Source organism: Mastigoproctus giganteus, chromosome 1, assembly GCF_048544385.1.
Source record: "Mastigoproctus giganteus isolate SK-2022 chromosome 1, ASM4854438v1, whole genome shotgun sequence".
NCBI classification, from domain to species: domain Eukaryota; kingdom Metazoa; phylum Arthropoda; class Arachnida; order Uropygi; family Thelyphonidae; genus Mastigoproctus; species Mastigoproctus giganteus.
Window position 1 is genome coordinate 274,049,437 of NC_143575.1, and position 12,668 is coordinate 274,062,104.

At 37.2% G+C, this 12,668-nt stretch overlaps 1 protein-coding gene across 2 annotated transcripts in view; it reads right to left on the reverse strand.

Annotated features, from left to right (window-relative positions):
- Window positions 1-5,972: 5,972 nt before the first annotated feature.
- The window catches only part of Cad96Cb (protocadherin Fat 4-like Cad96Ca), a 49,019-nt gene continuing 42,323 nt past the window's right edge, over window positions 5,973-12,668 (reverse strand). Inside the window, exons 15-17 of one of the 2 annotated variants that reach the window (XM_090386496.1) lie at window positions 12,283-12,561; window positions 11,079-11,514; window positions 5,973-6,683 (exon numbers count right to left, since the gene is read on the reverse strand). In XM_090386496.1, the coding sequence (XP_090242622.1) occupies window positions 6,597-6,683; window positions 11,079-11,514; window positions 12,283-12,561 (802 nt within the window). In that variant the 3' untranslated portion in view covers window positions 5,973-6,596. Of the gene's footprint in view, window positions 6,684-11,078; window positions 11,515-12,278; window positions 12,562-12,668 lie in introns of those variants that run through there. The other variant, XM_090386506.1, reaches the window with a different exon arrangement.

A 12,668-nucleotide genomic window follows, 5' to 3' on the forward strand; every position in this document is an offset into this window, starting at 1 on the left:
GGTCCAAAGACAGGTAACTCGTCTGGTGAGATCAGCAAAAGGATGTGCATATGAGGAAAGACTTCGAATATGTGGGTTGCAGAGCTTGAACACTAGCAGACTTGATTGATGTGTTTAAGGCTCTGAGAGGCATCAGCAAAATGAATGAGGACGAAATTTTCACGGTTAGAAATGATTCTAAAACTATGGGCCATAATTTCAAGTTACGGGGAAAGATGTTTCGACTGGATTGCAGGAAGTTTTATTTTAGCCAGGTTTCCTTGCACCATGTGGCAATTGCTAATACTAATGACGTGATGAATTTATGGGCCTTTTTCACAACGTGGCTGAGTTAGTCGGTCTCAAGTGATGGTAGCATGCTTTTTGCTTCCGGAAACTCAGGTTTTTCTTCTAGCAAACAGAAAATCTACCACAGAACACGCAATTTATCGAAAATATGGGAGCAATATGACCTTAATTGTTGATGCCACTAAAACTCTACAACAACCTTCACTCTCTTTTGCATACAGTACGTTTTCTGTGCCTTCATTTAAAGATTAATCGTATTTTCGACAACCTGCTTTTATGTCTTACCAATACCTGTACGATTTTAGTAAATTTCTAAACCATACCGATTCTGAGTAGTCTCGATACCAACAAACCGTGGCATAGAGATTAGTAAAAGACGCTTTCTCCTTTCTGCAAACAATATGGAATACAATGGAATTGAATAAGAAGAATGAGCTTGACCTTCATTTCCCCTTTCCGGGGTGGCACGAGCATCCAAGAGAAAATTCCCTTAACCGGTTTATTACAAAACAGACTTGACGAGTTTGTTACACCATGATTGGGAACGGCACGTTTGCTTCTTCATGCACCAGCGCATTTCCTTTCTGAAATGAAATATTAGGGAAAAATGAATGGGGGAAGTGATGCACATCTGCAAAGTTCTTGGATCGTGACGATAAAAATGCGAGTCGGATGTGGGAAAGTGAAGCGTTAAATTGTGAATTTAATAAAGGTTTTCTTTAGCAAACTAAAACCAGTTCACAATAATACCAGGTTTCCTAGTAAACTTTTCTTGTTTTATGTTCAAAATGAGCTGAGTGTTGAATCCCTTTTTCTTCGGAACTTACTCATACACAAAATGAAATTGAAAGAAAGTTTCTTTGGCTAATTACTGCCAATCTCTTCTCTGCGCAATACCCAGAAAGGAAAATGCATTGCTCAGATGATTCATGTTTGAAATCATTTATTCCTTAGTCCATTTAAATTTTGTTTGGAAGGAGAATAATATAAATCACAACTGGCTTGCATCAAAATCCCAGCTTCAATTTACACTTGTAGAATAAACACTTTCTCCTTTCTCCAAAGAGATGTAATTGGAAACCGGTTGTTCATAAATCCAAATTTCATTTAGAGTTATTTGAACTTATTTGACTAATCTTGAATAATCTTGATACCACGATGCCTTCAAGCCCGGAAGTCAGCTTCCCCAAGACCGATCATCGTGTGGAGCCGACCACTGCCAACGTTTTTAACCAGATTTTTTTTTTTTTTCTTTTATTTAGTGTCCCAAAAAAAATGTTGTACGATAGTGTATCTTGAAACCTGCCATATGTTTAATGAATGCCAGTATGGCGGTCATTAAAAACTTCAACCATTTGCTCTACATCGGTGATTTCTTGCCTTTGAAACACTCATTGGCAAAAAAATTTATAAAGATTTTATTTAATATCTGGTACGGCCACATTTTATCTAAAATACAGCTCGTGCACTTCCTGACATGGACTCCACTAGGGTCTTAGGAAATCTAGCTCCAGGTTTGACCATTTTTCCATCAGAATATTTGTCAGTACTATATTGAGATCAGTAGAGAATTGCGAAGCCGAACAGGTCTTTCCAGCTTATTCAAGACATTCTCAGTTTAATTCAGATCTGAAGAATTAGGCGGCCAGAGTAGATATTCGGAACGTTCCTAGAACCACTCCGGTACAATTTTTGCATGGTGGATAGTTGCGTTGTTGGGTTACCATCTTTAAATAATCCATTGCAATCAGGGTTAAAATGATGCATTCAAGGATGAAAATGGTCCAATACTGTAGAAAAACATTCATTGGAGGTAACACGACCTAATGTACGAGCAGACCCATTATGTAGCCACACAATATACCCCATACCATGATACTACCTTCAACCGCTTGAGTCATGGACACGAGGCAGGCTGGATGCATGGCTTCATGAGTTTCACATGCTTTCATCCTACCACCGGTGTAAAAAAGTAAATCGAGACTCATCAGACAGCATGATCTTTTACCACTGTTCCAATGTCCAATCTGGGCGTATACGGTATTTATTTGATACCAAGGAACTTGTGATCATAGTACGTGATAATGCACACCATAGGTTTATCTGTTGACGTCATTTGCAAAAGGTTCCTCATTTTTTGGCCAGCGAATATATTTTGCTCAAGAAAACGGACTTTATTCAAAATTGATTCAAAAACTGAGTTAATTGGCCTCAGCGTGGTTTTTGGCATGGTTTTTCTCTAGGGAACTCTTGTTTTTTGTCCACAAACAGGCAAATCGATCATAGAACGCACGTAATTTACAGACATAACATATACGGCGCAAATTATCTAAGTCCAGAATGGTCTAAGTCATGAAATTAGAAAAAGAAGGAAACCTGATGGGTTTCCATCCTGGCTGCATGCTGTTTGATATGTGTAGTAGGCAGTCATGACAAAGTAACTCCATCATATATTGATTTGCAAGGACTACAAGGTGTCAGATTTCACTTACTCCGAAAAAATAATCGTCCCAAAATAAATAAATAAAAAATCCGTTTTAAACTCTGATTTTCGAGAAATTCCAGTACTATAATTCCGGTCTTTCTACAGCAGATAATGAGGCATTGAGCTAAATTGCTTGAAATCGGATCCGATTCGTTCATCACACTCCAAGTACGAAAGAGTCTGTAAAAATGCAACACCGGATTTCAATTTCAGCAAGTCACCCAACAAAGTTTGCAATTCATCTGTATTTTCCTCAACTTTTCGATCTTTATCTTCATTTTAGGAGTAGAACTTACAATATTTTTCATAATTCAACGATCTCTTGCAACAGATCTCTTAAAATAAACTTTAACTTGTTCTAGATGCTGTTAAATCGTCTGAGGAAGTTCGAAAACAATTTTGTCTTTTATCTAGAGCGCTAAATGTTGAGTTTACAGATGTTGAATAAAATGAGGGGGAAAATACCAACCAAATCTCCATGGTCTTCGAAACTAAATCTTTATTTCATTTAGATAATCAATGATGGGTAGGTTTAAAAACCTATTCAAAATATTATTATGATCTTACTATACAGTAAAAAGAGATTCCATCAGGTGTGTCTTAGAAATCCAGATATTCACTAAAAACTTGGAACTTTTTTGAATTTGAACTTTTGAGATGGTTGATGAAATTTTAAAAACAATTTTGTGAGGTTTGACTACAAAATCCAGGAACTCAATGAAATGTTAACTTTATTGCGATCTACACCTCAAATAATACGCTATCTGAGATGATCTTGTGACAACTTTAGCTGTGTCAAATTGATGTGGTATCCATTTCGCACAGGAAGTTGTTTGACCTTCGCCCAAATCTCTCGATACATCTTTGATCGACTCTGACCTTCGCTTTAAGCTCTCTGCAAAGAAACTTTTCTTGAAAAATAGTCAATACGCCATGAAATATATTTGATAATTGAATATAGTGACATGTCAGAAGGAATTCTTTAAAACAGAACAAGCCGAAAAGTGTATTCAAGTCTTTTATTTCTGTTGTTGTACTATTTACAAACGTATTGGATTCGGTAAAACGATTCAACATATATTATAAATTAGCAGGACCCACGGTCCACATTAACACAACTTCAGCTTAATGAAATACATTTGGCAAGATATAATACATTGGAAGCCCTGACGATGTACATACAATCACTTCTTCAACGTAAATGCAAATGGTATAACCAATATTTTGGGATCTCATAAAACTCTCCCTTGAAACGTATCCCCTTCAATTATATCAAGTGTTCAGCTCATATAAATATATATTTTAAAAATCCATATAGAAATTGTTTTGTTTCTTTTTTAATAAACCGATAAAAAGATTACTTTTAATTTTCTTAGAAATCCATTTTTTTAATTTTTGTACCGGAAGTATTGACAATATAATCCGCAGTGTGGTGTCATGTCGCTAATCCTAAAAAGTACATTTTATAAACGTAGTATTATTTTTCCTCGTTAGAATTAAATAAATATTCTTTAAATATTTCAAAATATTCTAAAAATTTAATTTAAATCGTGAATACTATTTAAGAATAGAACGTTCTATGTAAATATTATTTAAAAATAGAATTAATACGAATGCAAACTTTATAAAGTTCAGGTAATATTTATATCTTTATTTTGCTTAAAATTAAAATATTTATTAACAGTAGTTCTTTTTGCTAATTTACTTAATTTTGCAGTTTATTTTGTTTCATATATCATATAGTTTTAATATTTTTATTTTAATTATATTTTGAGATGTAATAATCGGGAAAAAATTTTTAATGGGCGTTGTGCTCATTATAAATGAACTGCAATATTGTATTCAGGCTACCTAATTTGGATGATTCTCCTCATACTTTTGGGAGAGAATCCAGGGCCGGCGCTACGAGTGCGCAAGAGAGGCACTTGGCATAGGCACCCTCCTAAAATAGGCTCTGTTAAAATGCACTACTGGATATATATGCGTGTTAAGACACGATACGAATTAGGCGCAGTTACAAGGTTTGCCTTAGGCGCCTACCAAGATGTTCAAGCGGAGAAGGAACCTCTTAGCAACTCTTCCACAACCACCATAGGAGAACATCCATCCAGCTGCTGGAACCAGCATGCTGCTGCTTCAAAAATACTCCTTAGAAGTCTACCCCACCTTTCTTTAGAGCACCCCACCTACTACAGGTTTTCCTAGCTGCTACTCGCCTCAAGGACATCTCTCTGTCCCCGTCACCTTCCCTTCTTCCACTGTCTCCATTTTTAGCTTCATTTGGGGCTTTCCCCTCGTCAGACGTTCTTATCTGCTCCTGTTCCAGCTCTTCGTGCCTTGGACGAATGTTGGGATGTTGGGAGGTGCCTTCCTTGGTGATCGCACCTCCCAGTAACTAAGAGGCCAAATGAACAACACATAACTTACGGTAGCCAACATAATTAACACTCATCTGGCCTTGCAGAGGCCTGCGTCTTCACAGTACCACTAAGCGCGGTTTTGTGGGAACCACTGTCACTGCCTAACAAAGACATGTCCACTTACCTCAGGCGTCACAAACGCTAGCGCCAGCCCTGGAAGAATCGTCCCCAAAAAAGTAGGAGAAGACTAATTCTAATGATTCTAACGTATTATTATAGATAAGAAACAGCGTTTGTTATGCTGATCGTGTGGGTTTCCTCCTAAATAGTTATAACCAGCGAATATGCCAATGAGCGCAATTAGAGGGGCTTTGGAGGATACGTCCTCCTCCTGTCCTACCCCAAGAGATCCCTGAAAGCTTTATTTAAACATCCTTTTTCACGCTATATACACACAGAAAGGAAAGTCTGTTATATAAACGGACTGCATTCGCATTTCAAGATATACTCACTAACTGCGAATGGGTTGAAATGCAATCCCAACATCATTTAGACCTCAAAATGAAGAGAAATTTTTCTATTGGACGATACAATAAAAATTTTTCTTCCTCTCGAAAAGTTTACGAAAGCTATCATACAAAATCTACTTGCCTATTCATCTAACAGTCTCTTTAAAAATAGATGAGGATTGGGTTTATATTAAAAGCATAAGCAGCGTTCGTAGATTCTGCTCTCTGGTGAAGACAATTGTATTTAAAAAAAATAACACAAACAACTATATAGAAAGAAGCTTTAAGTAATAAGCACCCCTATTTTAAAGAGATGATTTCATTGGGGATTTTAAAATCAACTCAGTTGTCCTCAAAGTCACTACTTGTATTACCAATTAGATTTATAAACTTAATTAGAGCTGATAATGGTCGTTGTTTCACTAGGAGGTATTGTACCTATTAGTTCCGATAATTAACGCTGTACAACCGGACGGATTATCTCCAATTCCTCCTATCGTTCTATCACAAACGAACAAGAACTCTTGAACGATGGCGCCATCTTCCTAGCATATCCCAACACATTTGTGCGATATTTTATGATGGCGCTTAGCAGCTGGAAATTACAAATTCCTCCAACTTCTCGCTTGTTGTCATGACAACCACAGAATGTGTAAGGTAGTTAACCAAATATTGGAAACATTCCGTATCACACGAGTATCACAGGGCAGACGAGTAGGAAGTTTACATTATGAACACAAACTCCATAAGAGGCAATATTACAGAACTCCTGAGTGTGGTTTCTGAAAGTGCCATCGGATATCCTTGGCTTAACACACAGAGGTAGTCCAACGCGTGACCTTTCGCTGCTAATAGCGAATACACCGAGATGGATGCTCAATGAACTAATAGTATCTGGTTGTTGGCATCCTACACTATGATGAGATTCACCATTTGCGTACATCAGTTTTGAATTCAAAAATACACAGTTAGATCCGTGGGCTTTGGTGTATCTGATGGTTTTCCCAACGGTGTGACGCTGACATCAGGATCGAGTTCCGTCTGCAAAAGAAAAACAATATCCAATATCAAACTACTGTAAATGGAATTGGTGACAATAGATGGTAGCTCATGCAATCTTATTCGCTAAACTGATTAAGTTTGTAACAATTTATGAAATCATGCTGGTTACGAAGTCGTTCAAGTTTAAAAGACCACAGAATTATGGGAAAGTCATCAAGTCTGTTTCACGAATTATTGGGCAAAAGACAGTAAGACAGAAGGTTATGGTAGAGTTGCGCTTCAGTTTGATTGGTTCAAGACTATCTTCAGTGAGAACAGATGGAGATAACTCGATCACATCGAATATGCCAGTCTACGTGGAAGACTACTGTACAAATTGGAGTAGTACAGCATTAAGGGCAAGTTGTTACTAGGGATAAAGGGGTGGTTTAGTGGGAGAAGACAGTGAGTGGTAATCAATAGACACTGCTCTTCGTGGAATAATGTTATTAGTGGAGTCCCACAGGGTTCGGTGTTAGGCCCATTGTTGTTTTGTATATTTATCAATGATATTGATGAAGGTATATCAGGCTTAATGTCCAAGGTTGTAGATGATACTAAGGTTGGCAGGATTGTTAATGACAGTACACTACTGCAACAAGATTTAAAAATGTTGAGCAGATAGGCAACTGAAGTTTAACATTGACAAATGTAAAGTACTGCATATGGGTAGCAGTAACCCCAGAGTAATGTACCAACTGGGTGGGTGGTACTACACTCAGGGTAGTGGAGAATGAAAAGGACCAGGGGTTAATTGTGCAGTCAGATATGAAGTTTTCTGAGCAGTGCAGCCTATCTGCACTGCTCAGAAAGAGTAACTCATTGTGTCTTGCAAATGATATACAGGAATTTTGCTTGTAGGGATAAGGAAGTAATTATTCCCTTGTATAAGGCAATGGTCAGGTCACACCTTGAGTACTGCATACAGGTCTGGAGGCTGCATCTTAGGAAAGATGTAGAACGAGTACAGAGAAGGGCAGCGAGATTGGTGAATGGAACGAAAGGTTGCTGTTATCAAGAAAGGTTTAACTTCTACAAATTGCAGCGTCTGGAGACTAGGCACCTGCAGGGTGTTGTGAATGAGATGTATAAGGCAATGGTTTGAGCAGCTCAACGTTGATGGGATTCTTTCTCTTGCTCAGATTACTCACCTGTGGGGATATTAAATAAGTTCAAGACAGAACTAGCAAGCATTTGGAGTGATCGGTTGAATGAAATGGAAAGGTTTATTTTTATTATTATTATTTTTTAATTTGGCTGATGCTATACTGGGTTTTGGGTGAATCAGCAACTTGGATCATAAAGCACCGTTATGTATTATGTCTGTACAAGTGTGTGTGTTCATGGGTCGGTTTCATGTTGTGGAGACACAGGGGGCTGCAGAACCCGAAATGTTATCATTGCAAGACCAAGTATCCTGCTTATTCAGGTTGAAATCGCATGATGGATACAGGACAGGATGTAGAAGGTTGTGGTTAATGGATATTTTAAAGATTAGGCTTGGATTGTATACAAAAAATTCCCATAAATTTTAATGCATTGTAAAAATTGCATTCCAATATGATTTTTACAATAATACTCTGAATTTTGCGCACAGAGAAAGAATTGTGTTTCTGTGCTTCTGCACATATTGTACATTCATTACTCCAACCAGCGCATGGCAACACACATATCCAGTGCTTCAACTTTAGCCTATGTGTTATGTAAGAACAAAAGAAAAATAATAATTGCTGGATTCGCATTGGCCCGATTTTAACGAAATTTGGGAAGGCTCGACAAGTCTCACTAACAAAGCTGAATCAGCTGACTCCCAACTGATCTATTAGGAGTCGTGTTATTACGTGCGGATCGACAATCCAAAAAAATAATAATTGCCTGATTTCTATTGATTGGGCTGAAGTTAATGAAATTTGGCATAGTTTGACAAAATTTTCGAAATGGTCAAAATATAAATTTTTATGAAAAATCTATCCATTGGGAAACTAGTTATTACATGTGGACAGACAGATGGACGAACTGATGAAGACAATAAGCATTTTATGCATATACAGCTCGCGTGAACTTCTAAACAACTTACTAAGTTAAAATGGCCGAATATAAGCATAATTTTTAGGCAGTGGTGGACAATGTTTTACTCGTCATGAATTATGCTAAAATTTATATTAAAATATTCAACAAAATTATTTAAAAATACTGAAAATTATTTCATTGGTCATTAAAAGATCGGTCTAAAAGTTTGGAATCGTCTTTTCTTTTTTTGAATTTTCAGTTTCTGTAAAAATAGAACCAACTTTTATTAAAACATTTTCGATAAAAATCAAAACTTAAATAATACTTAAGAAATATTTAAGAAGTTTCTAAATATTTGAGAATATTCCAGAAAAGTGTAAAAGACTCCTGAATTTGATAGAACATTGTAGAAGATTACTGAACTTTGTAGATGATTCTAGATTGTTTTGCATTAACATAAATTGAGTAGTAGTAGTAGTAATGGAGGCGTGTGATGCAAGAAAGCAAGCGCATGAGCTCATGTAGCATCAGCCACAACCATTCCCTCTAGAAGTTTGTCCAGTTCCTCATTGAATTTATTATCAACTATAAGTTATCAACTTCCACACTGACAGATGGAAGGTTTTTCCAGCAATTAACCACCTGCTGGCAAAAGGCAAATTTCCGCACATCTATTCTACAACTGTTTTTCCTTAATTTGAATTTATGCCCCCTCAGGTTCGTAATCTGAGCAAGAGGAAGATTCCCACCAGAATTCAGCGTGCTCAACCCATTCAAGGCCTTATACACCTCAATCAGATCGCCTCGCGGGTGCCTAGTCTCCAGCCGCTGCAGTTTGCAGAACTTAAGCCTTTCTTGGTAAGAGGACCCCTTCGTTCCACTCACTAATCTTGTTGCCCTTCTCTGTACTCGCTCAAGCAACTCAACGTCCTTCCTAAAATGAGGCCTCCAGCCCTGTACGCAGTACTCAAGTCGTGGTGTGACCATTATCTTATACAAAGGGATAATCACCTCCTTTTCCCCGCTAGAAAAATTCCTGTATATCATTGATAACACCCATGACCTGCTCTGGCAGCCTGTTTGCATTGCTCAGAAAACTCTATATCTGGCTGCACAATCACTTAGAGAATAAAAGCTGTAACTTATAAAAACGAACACTCGTCGTTTAAAAAGGGTATTTCGTGTAAGTTTTTGATAAACATGGCAAGAAATAAGTAACTTAGCGTTGAAAAACGAAGCGCTATTATAATTCTATATAAAGAAAGTTATTCCATGAGAAGTATTGGCAAAAATCTAGGTGTTTCATTCAAAGGAGTTCAAACTACCATTCAACGATTCAAGGAGACTGACAATTTAAAGGACAAACCACGATCAGGAATACCGCATGTTACAACGGAAGCACAATCGACGACTTACTGCATATGAAATCCGCACTGAGTTTATTAAGAACAGAGAAACTCCATGTCTACATCGCAAAACTTCGTCTTCAACAAACAGAATTTCATGGTCGTGTAGTGTTTCGTCGTTATTATAACCGGAAAATCGAAATAAATGGTTGTCTACGGCTAAGTAACATCGGACAGTTGAAGTGTGGAAAAACGTACTGTGGACTAATGAATCCAAAGTTGAAACTGTTGGTTCGAAGCATAGAGTTTATGTGAGACGATCAATTGAAGAAAACATTGTGCCACATTGCTTAGTGCCTACTGTCAAGAACGGTGGTGGTTCTATCTTGATTTGGGATTGCTTCGGTTTTTCTGGAGTGGATGACATCTTCAGAACTGAAGGAATTTTAAGAAATGAAGGCTATAAAATCATTCTTGAACATCATGCAATATCCTCTGGACTTCGACTTTGCGGAAGAAACTTTGTATTACAACAAGACAATGGACCCGAAGCTCTAAGCTGTACAGGAACTTTCTAGCAACTAAACAACAGGGACTGGGGATTGGAAAATATGATATTCTCACCCCAAACCTATCTTCATAAAATTTATGGATAATCGTCATCAACATCGCAGATTTCTTGAAATAATGTTAGTCAAGACACAATTATAAAATTAATTGGCCTAAATTAATTGGCTTAATGCCACGGCAGTGATAAAATCTCGTGGAAGATATCTTTGTTAAAGAAAAATACTGATTTCTTTTTTAATATTAATTGTTTCAGTATTTTTTGCTTCGATTTATCAATGCTTAATAAAAAATCTTAAAATATTTTGTAGTGTGTTGTTGTTGTTTTTTTTTTTTCTATATTAAACCTTGGTATTATCATAGCTAATTTAAAAAAAAATTAATTAAAATTAAATTGTGATTCCAAACTTTTAGGCGGCAGTGTACATTAAAAGCAGAATTAGACAAGAAAACAGCACCAACTAAAACTCACTCGATTTGACTGTTCATCCTCCCAGCTTAGTTTCTTCACTCGCCGTGGGATGGAGCCACTAGGCCATCTAATTTTCCCATTGATTAAGGCACTTCCTATATTTCGGGAAAAAGTTGTCAATGGCGATGTCACCGGGCCAAAGTCCCTTTCGCCTGCTGACGACGGACGAACTGCCGTGCCATTTGCTTTCCACGCTGCCACCAGAGGGCTTGTCGGAGGCGACGGCGAACAGCGCCTTTCGCCACCGGTGTCTCCTTCGTCGTGGCCTTCCCTCATGTTAAATATTGGATTCTCCACACCAGCCTGAGGTCCACCACCACCAGGAGGTGTCGGCGATTTGTTGGTAGGGGGCGCTCCGGCCATGTAACTCGCCATTTTGCTCATCGCAGGATGGCTCGAACTGACGACACTCGGAATACGATCCCTGTATTGCTTCCTGCAAGAGTCACAATTTCAGTTTAATCCTGTAAAATAGCTTAATCCTTGTTAAATCCTTAATTTTATTTATCCACTTAATCCTAAATAATTGTTGACCTATGATAATACCACTTAATCATAAATACTCATTGATCTACTTAATTTGAGCTAATCCGGTTAATATTTTAATCCAATTAATTTGTTAATTCGCATTTAATCTGATCTCCTTACGTTCTATTAATCTTAGTAATCAACATAATGCTTGGTAAATCTTAGTTAAATCCTTAATCTTATTTATCCACTTAATCCGTAATTTTATTGATCCACTTAATCATGAATAATCGTTGATCCACTTAATCCTAAATAATGGTTGATCTACTTAATCATAAATACTCGTTGATCTACTTAATTTGAGCTAATCCGGTTAATCTTTTAGTCCAGTTAATCTGTTAATTCGCATTTAATCTGATCTCTTTACATTCTATTAATCTCAGTAATCAACATAATGTTTGGTAAATCTTAGGTAAATCCTTAATTTTATTTATCCACTTAATCCTAGTTAAATACTTAACTTTATTGATCCACTTAATCCTAAATAATGGTTGATCTACTTAATCCTAAACACTCTTTGATCTACTTAATTTGAGTTAATCCAATTAATCTTTTAATCTTTAATCCAGTTAATCTGTTAATTCGCATTTAATCTGATCTCCTCATGTTCTATTAATCTTAGTAATCAACATAATTCTTGGTAAAGGTACTTTGTATACAAACAACTATAACTTACGTCTTCAAAATATAAATGGTCAGGGTTACTATGACAACGAGAAGGGTTCCAAGAACCACTCCAAACACGATCATCAACACCAAGGAGCTGTCAGCCTTCTTTGAACGAAACGTGGTACCCAGAAGCATGTTCTCCGGGAAGTTGACTGTCACCAGAACGTTCGACTCTCTCGGAGGAACGCCGTTGTCCCTGGCAACCACAACAATATGACAAACAGTGGAGTTCAGTTCGTCGAGGTCTCGTAGTCGGAGGTCGCCAATAGGAGAAATGGAAAATACCCTGAAATTGAAAAAGTCACTGCAATAAATCCTCCCAAAATTCGTAATGTAGCACTTCATTCAGATGGAAAACGAACTCGAACGAAATGGAAAACGAAGTTCACTTAC